An 18,847-nucleotide genomic window follows, 5' to 3' on the forward strand; every position below is an offset into this window, starting at 1 on the left:
ACTCTGTGCAAACTGGATATAAGGTGTGCAAGTATAAATCAGTATCATTGATTAGGATTATATATTAATGCTTATAGAGCAACACAGTTTTTTGGTTTGCAGTCAGCAGGAAAAAAACAGGGATAAAGTTACTACCAAGATAAAAGACAAATACTTTAGACCCTCATATGATTCATGTACAGGGGTTTCACTATTTCCAGAGATCTGACTGATCTGTAGGCGGTGATTTTGTTGATCTCTAACCTGATAAATAAAAGACCACTTTTTTAACACTAAAAACCATTGGTTAAATCTGAAATGATCTCATTTAATCCTGCTTTACCACAAGTCTCTGATAGCCCGCCTGGTGTGCAGCTTTTGGGTGAAATACCACAAACAGAAGGACACATATAGACTGGAACCCGAGACAGCTGCTCAGCGACCATCAACCCATCTCAAACCCATTTTCTCAGAGAGACCCGCAGCATAGTGAAAACCAGCTGATAAGCAAATCTGTGTTTCCATTAGAGAGAAGATCTCGTACTTATTCACAGTCACTAACAATACATCAAGCAAAAAATTCCAACCACAGCAATAAAAGTTAACCTGCAAAGCTTACATAAAGAGATGTAGTATAATATCTGTGCCTGAATAGACTGCTATACACATCAGGTATAGCAACTGCATTTGACTTCTTTGTAGCTGAAAACACACAGTGGGAAAACTGCAGCAGTGTGGTTGTTCACATTTCTCATTTTAACACACTCTGGTTTCTCTGATCTTTCATTTCTGAAAGAATCTGGTCTGTGGTGGATCAAAGAAAAGTTAGTGAAATGCTATGATTTGCTGCTACTTCTGGTCATGTTTTGTTTATGTGTAAAGTAAAAAACTGCAATGCAGCTTTATGATTACTTCCTATTTCCTCTTTATAAATCTATAACTGCCAGACTGGGCAACTGTGGTCACACCTATTTGCATTGTGACTAAGAGCCGTCGGCCTTATGTGTGGGGAGTGCCAACAGTGCTGAATACAATTCTGTCAGTATGCCCACTGAATGAGTCATTGAACCTGCGCCGACCTTTTGTCTTGTATATACAAAATGCATTCTTAGAGGAGAATAAGAAGCATCAGAGCAAAATGGCACAGCTGTGAATCCCTGTTTGTTTTTACCTGTGACTGTGCCACCTAATATATTCATCCACCACACTGTGCGCTACAATAACACCTATTCTTAGCCGCCTGACTCTTTGTTTTGTGGTTACACTTCCTGTATAACTATCTGAAAAGACCAAGAATTACATATTGTGTTACTGATTCAAAAATGTAAACTGTTTCAAAGTGAAATTAATTAAAACTGCCAGTCTGCGAAATTTACTTCAAGGGGGCATCTTGACATCAACAAATGATCTTTGTTGGCGGAACACAGTTGCCTAGCAACCAGATACAACAAACTCCTGCCAGCAGGACCGTGATGCTAACGTTAGCCAGATAGCTATCTGGCTGTGAGGAAAACAAACCGGTTTAGTTTCATTTTACCGGGGGGAAAATGGTGAAAGAGACGATTCAGATATTCGCTCGCATTAAACCCACCAAGAAAAATGTGGCGGTAAGTGCCTCACAGTAACATTTAGTCCAACACTACTGTGCTAGATTCTTTTGCTTAAACAAGGCCTTACATTAGATCATCAAGTCTTATCTACTACACTTGTTTTGCACTAACCTAAATCTATATATTACTTTTATATTAGTGGAGTAGAGTCCAATAAATGAACCAGAAAAGAAACAAAACAGTCTGAGAGACCTGGAGAACAACTGAGCGACAGTGTTGTTACTGCACACAGCAGGCAAACTAAAGGAAATCAGAGACGCCACTAAGGTGGATAGATACAAAGAAAGAAGAAAAAACTCGCTGGGTAAGTTTAGTAACATATTTGGGAAGTAGTTTAATCCTTAATCCAGTGATATGACTCAAATGCTCTGTGTAACAGTTCACCTCTGTCAGGTGTAAAAATAGATAGTATTTTATCTTTAGGTCTAATCTTCTCTATGTAAGGCAAAAGGACTGTGTGTGTGTAATTACATACATATAGATCTATGAAGCTGCTGAGTGTTAAGAAATTCAAAATTTTGGATGCAAGATAGTAGAAAAACTGTTATAGACATGAGACTGTGCACCGTGGACAAATCAACCACATGTATGTGGTTGATTTGTTATGTATAATGAAATCTGGAAAAGGCCTTATTTATTATTTTTTAAAAATGTTTAAAAAAACATAAACAAGATTTTGTTACTGTATAGAGACTGATCAAGCTTCCACGTGTAGTCACACAAAAACCCTTTTTAAAACAGTGGATTAAATTTCAAGAGTATATTTCAGTTTCTTGAATTCATTAAGTCTGCTGACATTAGATGCACATTACAATTCAGATAACGCAGCAGGAAAGACACTAAACTTCAACAGTAATACGATTTTTACATCTTTATGTTTCAAACAACTTGTTTAATACTAGAGCTGGTTTTAACTTTCTAGCTGGCACCGCAATAGGCCCAAAGGGTCCAGTTCGGCTCTCTGGATGGCTCTGGAAGTGTAAAAGTAGCAGTGAAATCATGAATTATTCAAGATAATACTTTTGTATTCCTGGTGCAGTGAACCAGAAAGTTTTTTACACTTCTTTTTAGTTTTAGTTCACCATAATAACCTTGAATTGCATGGACTCACTAGTCAAATTTAATAAAGAAAACACAAGGTTTTTTTTGATTTTCTCACAAAATAGATGAATATATAATAATGATTATGTTTTATAAAAGGAATTAGTACCCAGAAGTTAGGTTGCACTTGTCTGTGTGTATGTTTGTGTTTGTCTTTTATTGACTAGTCTTGTGGGGTGGGGATAAAACCGATCATCACTCTGTTCCCACGTGATTTATGGATCTTGAATCCCCTGCCGGAGGGCACTGGGAGGACAACAGGCTGCTGTTTGGATGAGTTGAGTCCTTTGTGCCTCTCAGTGACTTCCTGAGGCACAGCTGGGTGCAGGTCAGGCAGCGTGCGCTCACTGCTGTGCTGTGCCATCCACACCAGCCTCTCTAGGGCCTCAGCAACCCTTTATCAGGTGGTGAACAGTACCAGGTGGTGCCCTGATGGAAGTCCCTGAGCATATGAGGCCTCATAGCAAAGGTTGCAGAAACACCTGAAGCTTGTGGGCCTGTTGCAGCCCTATTCCTACCGGAAATCCTATTTGTTCTATACATGTGCAAGAGGGCTTCTTCCTGGTCTTGCCTTTCACAATAAAAGTCTACAACACGTACACTAGACTTGCAGCATAAACAACTAAATAAAAACAACAAATAGAAGAGGATTCAGTGATTGGAGTTCTAGCTGTGAAACAGAATATCCAAATATTGTATGTTTAATATTTGGAACTAATGAAACAGTATGTCTAAAGTTTGTGGTTTAGATTAGTTCAGCGCTATATAACAATATGGATGTGAACATAATGCACAGAAATAACTGAAACAACAAACTGCCCCAGTGCAAACTGGAGGTCGTTGATCCTGAGATTACAGAGACTGATACCCTCTGCACGATACCCTCGAAAGCCCTCTCCAAGTCCACAAAACACACTAGTTGGTATGGGTATAAAAACTAATTATTACAATCATTCTAAGTAATGATGTAATATCTTTATAATCTTTTTGCAGAGAGCTTCAGACTCAGCATGATGAAACATGAAATTATGAGCCAAAAGGTATAATCAGCCAACTCACTTGGAATTATTTTGCAATAAAGTACACACCTGCTGTGAGATGAATGCCACACATATAGATAGATAGATAGATAGATAGATAGATAGATAGATAGATAGATAGATAGATAGATAGATAGATAGATAGATAGATAGATAGATAGATAGATAGATAGATAGATAGATAGATAGATAGATAGATAGATAGATAGAGAGAGAGAGAGAGAGAGAGAGAGAGCGCGCGAGAGAGAGAGAGAAAAATTAACAGAAAATGTTTAACTAATTAAAAAAATAGGAAATGATAGTCATTGCACTCCTGGGAAAATCATTTTCTTCTCCTTGTTTTATTGTGTGAGCACAGCAGCTGGTGGAAACAAATAAGCCTATTTCTTTAAGGTTTTCTGTGGCACCCACAGTGAAATGAGAACAGCTACCTCCTGGGGGCTTTTTGAGGTTTGGCACATGGAAGAGGCAGTACTGCAGGCGGAGTGACAGTGAAAAACAATCCAGTTATTTAGGTCTTATCTTTTATTCCTGCAACCTCAGGGACTTGTAATTGCATCAGTGTCCATTGGAAACATATGCCAGAACATATGTTGAAGCTTGAAGCTGAAAAGCGAATGGTAGGAGTGTTTAGGCTGACCTGACTGACCTCACTTTCAATACTCTATATTGGTTTAATGTTATGCCGTTTTTCCTCGCCTCCTCACTTTGGCTTCAGCTTCGGTTAGTAGAGGTGATTTTGCAGGGCTTGCCAACACTATACGCTGATCGTGATTGCTTGTTCAGTTCTATTTGTTTCCACAGGATATGAGCGCCATAAACTCCACCCTTTTATTTTCAGGGCTCGCAGTACCCAAGCCACAAAACGTCTAAACGTATATTTTAGACCTAACATGATATATTGTCTTTGTGTTTAACTTGGGCCGCATGTATGGCTCCACATACCGTAACAGCATGCACACTGAAACATATAGAAGACTACGAATTCCTGTGTGGCTACTGAGCTGGAACATAACTGCCTGTGCTTATAATCCGTCTGCATAGTCCTGTGGTATGATATAGAAGTCTTTAGGCCTTCCTCTGCTATATAAAACTGACTCTGCTGTTGTCTTTGGCTCCCTCAGGTGTACTCTGTGGACAATGAGAACCAGACAGGTTCCTCTCTGGAGTTTTTTGTGCCCAAGGACCTGGCTGATGGCTTTGTTAACAACAAGAGAGAGTGCTACAACTTCAGGTATGTGACAGCCAGAGATCAAATGGTATTGTTGTAGGGTCTTTCTTTGAACAAGAATCGGTGAAGTGCTAAGTTATCAAACAAAAGCTAGATAGCTTGTTTAGCAAGCTGCATTTATAGACACAGAATCCTGCTACTTAGTGATAAGTAAAATCCAAGTGTGCCCTGAGTAACAAATGCAACCCATGTTATTTGTCATGTAATTGGATTAAAAGGTACAACCAGCACAAATAGCACAAATTGAGAGGTCAGTTCACTGAAGCTTAGCGAGCTAAAAAAAAAAAAATGAATGTAGCCACCCTGACATCACCTATCTTTGTGCTTTGAAACTGGATGTGACAAAGGAGGGGCGAATCTGCTCACCCTTTGCAAAAATAGGCGCACTTTGTGCTCATAGAATAGCGACTTGTCAGTCATACATGACTCTTTCATATGCAGTCTATGGTCATATTGACCTTTTAGCTCCTAATACTGCAAATTTGGGCTTTAAGAGTTATATAATTTTTTTTAAAAAGAACTAGTGGTTGCATGCTACAGTGGTTAACCCATTACCGTAAAGACCCCCGTTTTCAATACCATAAAATCTGTACCAAATCAAATATGCAGATCCATCGGTAGAGGCAGCCCAATGGAAAATAACAGTAGGGGCAAAAGTACATATCTACTTCTAAAAAAAAAAAAACATTAAAGCTATGACAAAGAGAGTTTATTGCTGCTATAACGCTGGCAATTTAACACTGGAGTCTATGGGGTTCAGCCTCAAGGGGATATTAGAAGACCTGGAGAGTTTGTCATTTCCACAGTGGCTTCATTTTTAAACGTGGACGTTACTGCTTGGTTGTGTCTGTAATAAAAGTCAAATTAGCTACAGTCTGAAATAAGGGCATGACATTAAAAATGTCCAAGAAAAAAAAAAATTGAAATAGATCGTGTGAATAAAGACAACACACAGAATTCAAGCTCTTAATGTTGCACAAGAACTTTCCCGTGAATAATTCATCCCCCAGTCCTGTCAGTGAAGAGCCAGAACATCTGTTTAATGCTGGTAGTGAAAGCTGCAGCCTTATATACCCTCTGGGCAGGGCTCATGCCACGCTTCCAAGCCCTAAATTCACAGTTGGGGAGTCAGACAGCACTGGACACTCAGAAGCCTTGAAAACCACACAGTCTTATAATAGCCTGTGGAGGTTCCCTTGTGCCCTTATAGAAATAAAATTTCCACATTTAACAACCTTCCTGGGCGGATTCCTCGCTTCATCTCTCTCATCTTACTGTGGGATAAAACATGACGGGCTGTGACTACTTTAGAAAACAGAATGACCAAACTCCTCCTCTTCCACTCAGGAAACTAAATTCTTGCTGCTTTTTGTGCTTATTCAGTTCTGCTGTGGGTACATGACCCCAGATATACCAGCAACATATACAGCACAAGTTCCTGCTTTCTTGTGTTTGTTTTCCTGTTGTCACATTTACATATTTTAGATTTTTTTATATATATATTAGTCAACAGTATATATACAAAATGCTGGTTTCATTTATTAAGAGAGAAAAAGCTCTCCGAATGTACCTGTGCCTGTTTGCTTCAGGGCACGGAATTCAAGGTTTCACCAATTATGGCAAGTCGTCGAGAAGCAACAAAGCAGCAGTTCTTTTTATAAAATTGTGTGTTCGTTTTACATCAGAAGTAACAGCACAAAAGGTTTGGCATTTGTCTCGTCAGTCCACAAAATGTTTTTCCAAAAGTCTCGGGGATCATCAGGATGTGCTTTGGCAAATGTGAGACGAGTCTTTGTGTCCTTTGTGGTCAGCAGTAGTTTTTCATGGAGGCCATTTTTGCACAGTCTCTTTCTTATTGTTGAATCATGACCTTAACTCAGACAAGTGAGGCCTGCAGTTCTTATATTAATGATCTGGGTTCTTTTGTGACCACCTGGGTGAGTCATCGATTTTGAGTAATTTTGGTAGGAGGGCCAATCCTGGGAAGGTTCATCTCTGTTTTAAGTTTTCTTCCAACTTATAGATAGCCTACTTCACTGTCAGACAACTTCTATTAAAGTGATTTCTTAATTCAACAAGTCGGGCAGTAATCAGGCCTGTGAGTGGTTAATGAAATTGAATTCAACTTTCCCAAAAACTGTGATTAATCAGAGTTAATTTATGATCTAACAAAGGTTTGGATAATTGTCTACCCCTTACTTAGAACTCAGGAAGACAAATAGTTTTTTCACAACTCTGCCTATATTAGACTCGGGGTTAAACACCTGGGGTTAAATACCCCGGGGTTAAATACCTGTTATGCCAAGTTTATCATGGCCGTACCACCTTTTTTACCTCTCACCTTTTTCCAGGTTCCAGAAAGTGTTCGATCAGGTCGCCAAACAAGAAGAGATATTTGAAAACATCGCCAAACCAGTTGCAGACAGGTAAACTTTAAGTGGACGTGGCACTCTAAAGAAAGTTGTTAAGTGTCCATTAGGTAATTATTTTAATGTATAATTTTGCTATGTTATTTACAGATTGTAAAATAAAAAATGGCACTGTAAGTGAGAAGACATCAGCAGGATATTCACTTCATGGAGGGATTGTTTGTTTTTTTGGAACAAATCCAATCCCACACTGTTTTTCTTTTACCAAATCTTAACCAACAGTAGATCGCCTGCTAACACACACAAATTTCAAGTTATCTCACAAAGCAAAACACTTCCTTGAATGGATAAAGTTGGCTGAATTGACCATTTTCAAATGATTTTATCTGCTAATATTGTGAAATAACTAAACCATCAGGTTAATGTAGTGTCGCTACGTTACAACAACTTGCTTATCTATTGCTATAAAATCATATGAAAATGCTGATTGCCAGCAAGGATCAGTTTTTTAATTGTCATCTTTTCAAGCTGTTGTAGCGCCACTGTCACTCTACTCAAGAATTTCTGTGTCTCTGTGCTGAGAAATCATTGTAACGCTGGTAAAAAACTGACTGTTATGGCCCGTCTAGGCACAGCCAGACCACAACATAAAGGGTGATCCATCCCCGTCCAACCCCAAGCAGCACGTCACACACTTAATATTTTGTGACAGTGATTTATTTACAATGAGTGCAGTTAAACAAAGGAAGGCAGCATATCATAACTTCAGGGTGAACCCAATGCCAAAACAACAAACAAAAGGTAGCCTATCTCAGGAATAAACACAACTTACCTACTCAAAAGAACTAAACCAAACGACAATCACTTTCCTCCCTGCCTAACAAAAACAGGAGAAAACTGATCGAACAAAAAGGCGGTCCACCCCTACATGCTCTTACATTAACCAACATAGTGACACAGTGAACGGTCTGCCGGTTGGGTTGGGCCGAGGATGAATGCCCTGGCAGTCTCTTCTTATCCGCTGCCTCCCGGTCCTCAGCCAATCGGTGCGAGCCATCCACCCTGGATGCACCAATCACGGAGGAGCACCTGCACACTCAAATTTACATATGATTACGATCACAGTCATAACACCCCCTTTCCCAAGAATTAACATTACCCCCAAAATGTTTAATTCAAGGAGAAAGTGCTCTAGACAGAGTATCAGCCAACACATTCTCTTTCACACTGACCCTTATTCTTCGTTTGATGTCACATTTGGTGCATGCTGCTGTTTGTGAAAGTGACAGTAGCGAGTATGAACTAGGTGTTAATCACTTAATGGTACAAAGCAAAGCTATATAGCATTTATATTGCAATGGCGGTCAACAAGGGGGCAGTTAGATAGTTGTAACTTGGCATCTATCTGGTATTCATAACTTCATCGTGTCCAAGTAAACTTTGTTGTCGTTTTACCATTGCGCTGATGTACAAGTATGCAGTATATAGCATACAGCTAACTTCGAAACCGCAGCCATCGCTGTCCACCTGTCCTGTGCAGTGTTCCTCTCTGCACACTGAGACCACACATGCTTCAGAGGGCCTTGTTGACAGGAAGTGAGTAGGGCTTAAGATGTAAATGAAGGGTGTCTGTGATTTTTGGCATGCTTTGCATACTTAAACCACTAAGTGGATGGAACTGGCAGGCAAGATGGCACACTGTGCCATCATGAATGTGAGAGCATTTTCAAGCCACAGTACAGAGCTTCACTGTAAACTGTAGCTGATTCATTTTTATTTTGACTCCAATATTGAAGACAGCATTCATAGAACAAGGCATTTATCAGCAGAGCTAATTATTTTACCTGCACTATTCAGTTCCCTTGGATTAATTAGCAATTACCTTTTCCGGCTCAGGTACTTTAGAAGCCAAGGAAACTCAAATCGTGTAGCCTGTAACAACCTAGAGTAAGGTTACCTTAAGTGGAGGTCAAATGCTAATCCAGTAAGCTAATATACATTCCAATAACTTCTTAAAAATAAAGCTGAAGTAGCAGAACAGAGTAGAGCCCAGCCAGTGTAGGATTTTTAAGACTGATACACAGTATCAGCTGAATTCCTTTTTCAGACACACACATAAACCCATGTCTGATTTGAATATTTTTTATGTGTTGTTATTTGTGTACTACATAGTGAAACTATGTAGTACACAGACAATGTACGTGTACAGTAAGAGACACTTACTACATGAATGTTGAGTATTTTTGTAAAAAAAATAAAACATGTATTTAAAAACGTACTTTGATACCATTTTTTAATGGATAGTAGTAGTAAGTATTAAGGCTTAGATAAAGTAACTACGATAAAAAAAGAAGAAAAACAGCTAAATAGAATAGAAGTCAATGAAAATGAAATAACTGGAAAAAATAGGATTATCTCATATCGGGCTTTAATTTAAAAAATGATCATGCATTCATGAAATAACCCTATTTGTTGACTTTATAGACCATTTTGTCATCTCCCACAGTGCAGAATGGTACCTCAGTGATAAACTGCAGTTTCTTGCTTCTTTAAGACTCCTCTAAATACACACTGTGTCTTACAGAGCTTTACCCCCTGCCCGCTCTGACATTCAACACAGAAAAACAGCACACAAGATGGAATTTACTTGGAATTTCCTGTCATCAAATGCAAGTTATGCTGTTGTTATTGTTATGTGAACAAGATTCTTCCTCTCCTTGTCGAACCCTGTCCTGTCTCAGTTTCGTTCCTACCATCACTGGTCTTAATCACAATAGAAGCTATTTATGGACTCCCACAAGTGCTTTGAATTATCTTTGCCATTAGCAGACATATAAACAGCACAGTCAGATGTCTGGATTGGTTGACTAGGGATATGGATGCATTTGACCTGACTCACGCAGGTTATTAGGTTGCTCTCCCCACGCAACCTTTCGACAGTTTCCTCTGTGTTCTTGCATATGGTAAAAATCTAGTTAAAAAGTTGCAGTCACAGCCCGGCTTTGTGTTGCTGTATCAGTTTCAAGTTAGCATCTTTTAGTTGTTTAGTCTTTAATCTGATATCAAGGAAGTCCATTTGTAAGTGTCTTCATGTTGGCAACACCCCTCGGCAGTTATTTTGGGTTAAGTTGACCCTCCAGGTGGAGAACCAGTTGGCAATTTAAGTGATTGCTGAGACATACAATTGTATCAATAACATCAAAAAGAGATTTAAAAACTTTTTTCCCAGCTAATGTGACTTGCTGGCTTTTACAAGTATGCAAAAAAACACAAAGACTCATCTCAGTCTATCAGTCAGTATTCTTTCCATATATGTAAACATACAGATGTTTATTAAAAAAGCAAGACAGTAAGGGCTTTGTTTAAAAACTATCAGGGAAATGCAGTATCTTTACATTAGTATCTTAATGTGAAGACATGGCTTTATTCCAACTAGTTATTGCTTAGCTGTCAGACTTGAACCCAGGCGGCTGCTTTTTAGCCATTCAGCATGTGGTCGTCTGCTCACCCACTGAGCTAAATGGTAATGTTAATAGACAAAGGCCATCTACCCAGGAAGCTAGCAATGATGTGGAAACCAACGACCAGAGAAAGTAAAGTCAATGTCATTAATCAGTCCAGACAACAGTGCAAAATAAGTTTGCACAATTATTAAAACTCAATTACAATTTTAATCTACCACAATTAAATTATTAAAAAATACTCAAAATGTGTGTCTCACCAATAAAATTCAAACCAAAAACAAATTAAGTGCTCCCCCAATTACCGCCTGACAACGTGCCTGTCTATCTCAGTCACAGCTCTTGTGAAGCTTGACATTTTCTGGATCTGGAAGAGTAACACTATGCTTAATACAACAGATATCAGACCATCAAAAGAAAAGTCAAATGTCTAGCAAGCCAGCAGGCGATGAGGTTGTCCCTGAAAACACATCAAGGTCTGTTAATTGGAAATCAAGAACACAACATAGGCTGAGTGCTGTAAAGTTCTGTCTGATTTCCAAAGGAACACAACTAACTTCAACTTCTTGAAAACACAACATAAACAGCAGCATAATGAATGCATGAAGGCCGAGCAATGGTTGCTAATATGAATCATCTAACATCAACTCAGACGTACATAAAAGTATGTCTGAGCAGCATGTGAGCATCTAGTGCACAAGCACATTACAAACACATTGCATGTGAGTAAAAACAGGTGTCCAGTAAACATAATGAGTAATGCAGGCTTCAGAAAAATGCTGCTGCACATCAGTCTCGGAAAGGTTATAATGCCATTTCTAAAGTCTATCATTCTACAGTGAGAAAGATTATTCACAAGTGGAAAACATTCAAGACACTGGACAACCCCAGGCTCAGCTTCTTGTTTTGCTTAGACAAACCGCACAAAGCTGACTCAGACTGTACAGGTATCAGTTAGTTGAATGTTAAAGTTCATGGAAGCACACTGAACAACACTGAACAAGCATGTGTTGTTTGGAAGGGAGAAAGCATCTTTTCTCTAAAAAGAACATGGCAGGTTTAGGTTCGCAAAGTTCCATCTGAACAGACCTGAAAATATCTTAGAATTGAAAAGGGTACTTTTTTTTTTTTTACTGTGACTGTTAGGACTGGGCCATATCATACCATTCACAGTAATACCGGTATAATGTTGGGCAACAATAAGAAAATGAAATATCGCGATAGAGTATGGGTAAAAAGCGCATGCGCAGTGCCTTTGTTTTGGTACGCACATGGCGGAAAAAGCATGGCGGAGAATTAGAAGGGTGAAAGCAGATCGTTGAATGAAATAGATGAACCAGAATTGGTTGTAAAAATGCTGCAACTTCAGTGGTGTGGAACTGGTTTGGCTTTCATCCATCAGATACACAACAAAGCACTATTTTTGGTAGAGCGTGCTAGCGGGCGATCGTTATTACCGTGTTTTTTGGAAAATACACTTAAAATCAATCCTTTGATTTTTCTGAAAATCAAGAGTGCCCCTTATAATCCTGTGTGCCTTATGTATGAATTCTGGTTGTGTTTACTGACCTCGAAACGATTTTATGTCGTACACGGCGCTCGAAAATCTGTCAAATGTTTTAGTACGACTTTGCTAAGCTACGAACTCGCACCGCTTGATGGATTGTCGGAGCATTACGGCTATCGTAGGCAGGAGCCTCGCGGAGTGACACGTACTGTGCTTCAACATAATATTACAGTATTGTGTGTGTATAACCTCTTTAAGTTTTGTGGATATTATACATGGTTATGCTGAGGATACGTACGCCCAATATGAATTTGCATTTGCACTGTTACATTTTTATATAACTTTAATGCACATAAAAACAGCTGCTTGTTTAAGTGAAAATGCATTGATTTTTTTTTTGCACTAATAAAGTTGTGGAGTTGTAAACTAGTTTGTCTAGTGTCAATTATATCGTAAGTTATATCGTTATCGCAAATTTTCAAATGTATATCGTGATAAATATTTTTGGTCATATCGCCCTGCTCTAGTGACTGTAGTAGTAACTGTTCCCTCTCTGTGTCCCCAGTCAGTTGTGTCCCCATGGCTGTTTCTCCCCTGGCCTAAGTGTTAAGTCCTCGTCTCCATATTTGTTGTGGTTGATGTTTTATTTTGATAGTCCCATGTTCTGCGTTTAGGGTATTTAGTTTTGCTTCCTCCCTGTCTCCTTAGTTCCAGCTGTGTTTCCCTCCTGTTGCACATTCCCTCATTACCTTCTGTGTTTATATTGTGTTAGTTTCCCTTTGTTTGGTCGTCTGTTTGTCATGTGTCAAGCTCAAGTCCCCCCATGTTAGTTTTGTGTTTGTTTTCTCCTGCCTTTCGTTTTTTGTTTTTGTTTGTTTTTTGCTTCCCAGTTTCTAATAAACAGCTCACTCTTTGTGGAAATCAAGTTTTGTTTTCGCGTGTCTGCTTTTGGGTCCACACTTCAACCTTCACATGGTCTTGACAGAGCACAGACCTTGACACAAACAAAATATTTAGCTAAATATAAGAGATAAACAGGCGAAATGCTAGTGAAAAGGAAGTTAACCTACATGAAGGTATTAAGCTGACAGTCATGGTTAAAACGATGAATGGTATTTAAGAAACGGTGATCGTTGTTATTCTGTTTCATTCAGGAATTTGCAGCAGTTTCGCTGTTGTTGCACTAAAACTCGGCTGCCTATCATCTCGGCTAGCAGTAACTGTCAGGTTGCTGTTTTGGTTGGTGCTCTGTCATACTTGGCACACTTCAAGTTTAGCCAAAAGCTCTAACTCGTTTACTTGCACTAAAGTCTGTGTCTGTGCTGTGGTGTAACTGGAACCAGTTATTTCAACTCCAGCACAGTAGCTTAAAAACAAACCAGCATTAATAGCTCCACAAGGGGACGAGCCAGTGAAATGATGTCGGGCTGACACGTCAAACCCTCTATCAGGACAGTAATCTATTTCACAAGGCTGTGAAACCTGCTGCTGAAGTTCAGTTAGGGTCTGTTCAGTTTTATCTTTGCACCTGAAGAGGTTGGACACACAGCTTCGCATTTAAACAACAGAAAGAACAAGGATCTTTTGAGCGATCACTCTCCAATCTCCAGGAAAGTTGAGGTGTAAACAGGAACAAGCATTGGGAAACACCCAAGCCTCAGTGGCAGGGCCCAGGCCGCATCATTAGTACTGACATTAAGCTAAACACTGAGCCAGTGTCTTTTCCCCACGCCTGCCAATCACTTCCATGACTCACAGTAGATTAAATGGACGCCCGTTGGCTGACCAACCAACCGCCGTTCTCATAAGTGGACCCAGTGTTCTATTTTAACTGAGATGCAGTTTTTTCCCTCGCCCTTTTCATACAGGGTGTGGAACACAGGGAAGGAAACCCACACGTTGCTCAAACCTTGGCTCGCCTACACCATTAGAATAAGTGCGAGGCTTAAGTTCGTTTATAATTCATCTCGAAAAATATAGTGTAAAGATATCCTTTTTCCTTGCTATTGGCAGAGTCAGGAGCACACAGGATACCCACACCTTTGATCCAAGCTCGCGTGTCAGAGGCCCCTCTGTCATTTTACCATTACTAGCTGGTTTATTTCCAAGAAGACACAAAATTTGTTTTGCCTATAAATTTTGTCTCATGTGAGCTCTATCATTTTTAGATGTTCATTTCATTCAGACAGATCTGAATACCATTGGTTTCCATGGCCCTGAGCACGTGCAGAAGGACATTTCTGTGCCAAACCAAAATTTACCGGACCTGCTACAGCTGAGTGGTTTTGGGCTCTTTCTGTCACCCCAACACATTCCTCCTTCACCGGCAGATATCTGTCGCCATTGCAGTTCTCTGCTCGCCGTCGCCATCCGTTCCTGTGGATTTGAAGTGTCACATTCAATTAACAAAGGCCTCTGGTGTCTGCTGAAGAGTACAGTCAATGGTCTTTTTCAGATTTAAAATGCTGATGTCATTGGAGGCGTATGAGCAAGAACTGGTGACATTTAGGGAAGTCCAACCAAATCCAGTTTTATTTATAGGACCAAAACAGCAAAGCAAAGCAATGAAAATGACAAGAAACAAAAGGCAAGAAGACACCACTCTCATTCTGAGTTAAAAGGCAAGGAGCAAAAAATGAGGGGATCTTCTGTGGCTGAAAAAACTCAGTTACCTTTTGTTTTGAGTCAAGCTTCAGGGACTGCAAGGAGCAGCTGGTCCACTGACCTCACCGACCTCAATGGGACTCTTGCAGTCAGCAGCTTACATATGTAAGTTTGGTGCTGATCTATTAAAAGTTATAAAAACAAATAATAAAACTTAAAATGGGCCCTAAAATTAATGGGAAACCAGTGGCAGGAAGCCACGATGGAGTAAATGTGCTCATGTTTGTGTGTACCCGTTAAAAGATGAGCATAACTGTGAGCATTACTGAGGTTCGTTACTGCTGATATTATATACAGCTGCAAAGGGCCCAGGTCCAAGAGAGGCGCGACACAACCACATCTGGAAGTGAACACAATAACCTCAGTTTACTAAAATTTGAAAAATTTAAGGCCATCAGAATTAGAAACATCCACATTTGGCCAAGACAAGAAATTTGAGTCCAGTTCACTTTGCTGTTCTGCACTGGGTACCAAGCCCCAAGTGTGATCTTGTTCCTTCCAGAGGTCTTTATAAAGGAAAAGTGAGAGTACGTCAGTGGGACAGGACAGGGTGGGCTAAGTTACAGTTTTCTTTAAAAATGAAAAAGTATTGTTCACAGGTTTGTGCCACTTGTTTCCAGACTTCAAAGTGGACCTATTCTGGTCATTCAGAAATATATTTTTATGGCTAGACTCTACTAGAGCAACTCTGCATGATTTACAGTTCAAGAGACAGCTGTCATTTAACTTATACTTGGCCCTTCAGTTCACTCGATAAAGCTGTTTTAGCTTTATGTGAATGATGGCCTTCATATTGATCAGATGAAGAAACTATTGGGAGATATTAGTGCACTGTCCACCACTATCATGTGTTTTGAAAGAATATATTTAATGCCAAGGAGCTTTCTTTTACTTTAATTTGTCACCTGTGTTTATGTATTTGTGTGCCTTCAACTTTTAGAGAAAGGAGTCAAGCACAACTTGAAAAGTATAAACATGGCATTAGTGATAGCTATTTAATGGCTCATTTACATGGTAGTACTTTTATTTTTTGACTTTAGCTTGAATTATTCGCGAAAACTTTGCTAATAATGTGGGTGTCTTTGCAGTGTGTTGGCTGGCTATAATGGCACCATATTTGCATACGGCCAGACAGGAAGCGGGAAGACCTTTACCATCACAGGAGGGGCTGAGCGGTACAGCGATCGTGGGATTATTCCTCGCACCCTTTCCTACCTATATGAACGGTTCAGCCAGGTCAGCAAACTGTTGTTCATTTGCCTGTTTTTCAGTTGATTATGTGCAGAACATAACAATCGTCTTTTTACCCATTATTATTATTATTAGCTTCAGAAAAATGTCAAAAATATGTAAGTCTTTTATGTGATTTATTGGTGCTCCACAGGACAGCAGCATGGTTTATACCACACATATCTCTTATCTGGAGATCTACAATGAGATGGGATACGACCTTCTGGATTCCCGACATGAAGCATCTCGACTGGAAGACCTACCGTCAGTGCCCATTTTCTTATTTTTAAGCGGTTGCACATGTCAACAACTAGGGTCATATGGTGTATATTTTAACTTTAATTTAGCCACCTCAGCCTGGCTCACAGTTATTGTGTGGTGAAATATGGAGACTCTAGTGTTTAGCAGCCCACTATGAACTGCCAGCTGACATAATGAGGCTGTGGGACCGCAATGGATGTGGTCAACCTGGTGGCAGACTGCAGGAGAGCAAAAGAGTCATGTGGATAAATAGTTTTTCAAAGCTGGTCATTGCAGCCGGTCTTTTTTTGTCCATCTGCCATTTGTTTGCAGGATTTCATGGGCTCTTTTGTTGCTTTACTCAGAACCTTTTTCTTGTTTGTTTGTTCCTTTCCGTCGTGATCCTCTTTTTTACTTTGCCTCCATCTTTCTTTGCAATCCTAATTTCCATCTGTCTAGACGCTGGTCTGTGCATTTAATTTTTTGCCTATTGTGTTTGTGTCACACACAATATTTATATTCATTCACTTTATTTTACCTTTAGTGGGACCTTCTGAGGTATTGCCATTGAACCCATGATAGGACTTATCAGTAGTTGTGACAATATTGTACCTGGCTCATTCCATGTAAATTGAAGCACATAGTCAGGGGACTAGGTCTGCGACCCAGTATTCTCTCTATTGTTTGTATTTTCTCTCCTCTGTGTCCCTCTCTCGCTCCCTCTCTCTGTCTCTTGTGTCAAGCTTGCACGTCCCAGTTCATGTCTCTCCATGTTTCCTCTTTTATTTTGAAAGTCTTCTGTTTCCATGTTCAGTGTGTTTAGTTTTGCTTCCCCTGTGGCATCTTGTTCATTTGTGTCAGAGTTGTCTCCCCAGGTGTGTCCACTTCCCTCATTATCCTTCTGTGTATCTAAGTCCTCTGTCTTCCTCTGTTCATTGTTTGGTCATCTGTTTACTTCATGTCAATTCTTGTCAGTTTACAGAGTCTTGCTTTCTACTTTTCATGTTCATGTCAGGTTTAGTTTACTTCACGTCCATGTTTCACATGTTCCTATTCAGTTTCATGTTCTCGTTGTCATAGCTGTTTATAACAGTCTTTCTATGACATTTGGTATGATGGGATATATCCTAGATTCAGTAGAAAATTGTACCAATTAAGTGTCCATGACAGTTACAAAAGCGGGCATTGGTACCTTGGGTGCTTTCTATGTTTTTACTGAAGAATTTAAATAGGAATTTAAATGGGAATGACGGTACAATAAAAGTACGGAGACGGAAAGAAACAACTCGTGATCCAAAGCATTCCATATCATCTATCACACATGGTGGAGGCAATATTATGGCACTGGCATGCCAATGCAGCGGAGTGTTTATTGATGATGTGACTGCTGATAGAAGTAGCAGGATGGATTCTGAAGTGTACAGGTCTATGCTCTTCTCAGATTCAGCCAAATGCTGCAATCTGATTGGACAGTGCAAATAGATAATGGTCCAAAGCAAAGTAGAGAAGCTACCCAAGAGTTTCTCAAGGCAAAGAAATGTGATGCTACTCAAAGGCCAAGACAATCACCTGATGTTAACCCAGTAGAGCATGCTTTTCAGTTTAAAAACCGAATGCAGAAAGATCCACATACAACAGGTAACTGAGGATGGCTGCAGTAATGGTTCAGCAGAGCAGCTGATTTCACAGGGTTTATGTATGTAACTTACATTTTACTTTAAATTACATTTCATGCAACTTACGGCAAAACTATTATTTTTTGCTACCTTAGACTGAAAACAGTCGGTCTTGTGCTTTTGCAACTTAAAATCTAGAAGAATCAAGGCAAATGTGTTCCTGCATGTTCCTTTTTTCTCAGAAAAGTTAAGTAATTAGGTTATACCCATGTAGAGGCAAAAATAGACTTTTACTGTCACCTCTGTTTCTGAGAGTGTTATCCAGTATTTTCATGTACTTGCTCGATTTAGGTTTCTCCTCTCCATTCACAGAGAATCCAGCTCAAGGTTTAGATACCCACAAATCACAGTCTTCTGGAAATAGACAGTGCCCGTCGTTAACTGTGCTCTGGCCACACTTGCTGATTCAAGGAGAAGCTGTGGCACTGACTGATGTCTCTCTTTCACTGCCTACAGTACCCCATTCTCTTCTTTATTTATTATTTCCATCGCATACTCAGTTTTCCGCCCTCTCGATGCCAGAAGTCTGCAAATTACCTTAATCCATTCTCGGTTTTTGTAAAAATACAATAAACATTTATATTTCGGGTTGGCGTGGCTGTTTAGGAAAACAACCCTGCCAGGCCACAGCTTTTAATCACATTAAGATTAATTCTGTTTTATCAAACCACCTCAATTGCCTACACATGTTAGTATAATTGTCTGCATGTGTTCGCGTATCATTCCACCCTCTTTGACA

At 39.6% G+C, this 18,847-nt stretch overlaps 1 protein-coding gene across 3 annotated transcripts in view; it reads left to right on the plus strand.

The window, feature by feature from the left end:
* The first annotated feature begins 1,421 nt into the window (after nucleotides 1-1,421).
* Nucleotides 1,422-18,847, plus strand: part of kif6 (kinesin family member 6) — a 73,990-nt gene continuing 56,564 nt past the window's right edge. For all 3 annotated transcript variants that reach the window (XM_026151360.1, XM_026151361.1, XM_026151359.1), the window contains exons 1-5: nucleotides 1,422-1,586; nucleotides 4,855-4,964; nucleotides 7,313-7,387; nucleotides 16,051-16,198; nucleotides 16,347-16,456. In XM_026151360.1, the coding sequence (XP_026007145.1) occupies nucleotides 1,527-1,586; nucleotides 4,855-4,964; nucleotides 7,313-7,387; nucleotides 16,051-16,198; nucleotides 16,347-16,456 (503 nt within the window). In that variant the 5' untranslated portion in view covers nucleotides 1,422-1,526. The remainder of the gene's footprint in view (nucleotides 1,587-4,854; nucleotides 4,965-7,312; nucleotides 7,388-16,050; nucleotides 16,199-16,346; nucleotides 16,457-18,847) is intronic.

Source organism: Astatotilapia calliptera, chromosome 19, assembly GCF_900246225.1.
Source record: "Astatotilapia calliptera chromosome 19, fAstCal1.2, whole genome shotgun sequence".
NCBI lineage: Eukaryota > Metazoa > Chordata > Actinopteri > Cichliformes > Cichlidae > Astatotilapia > Astatotilapia calliptera.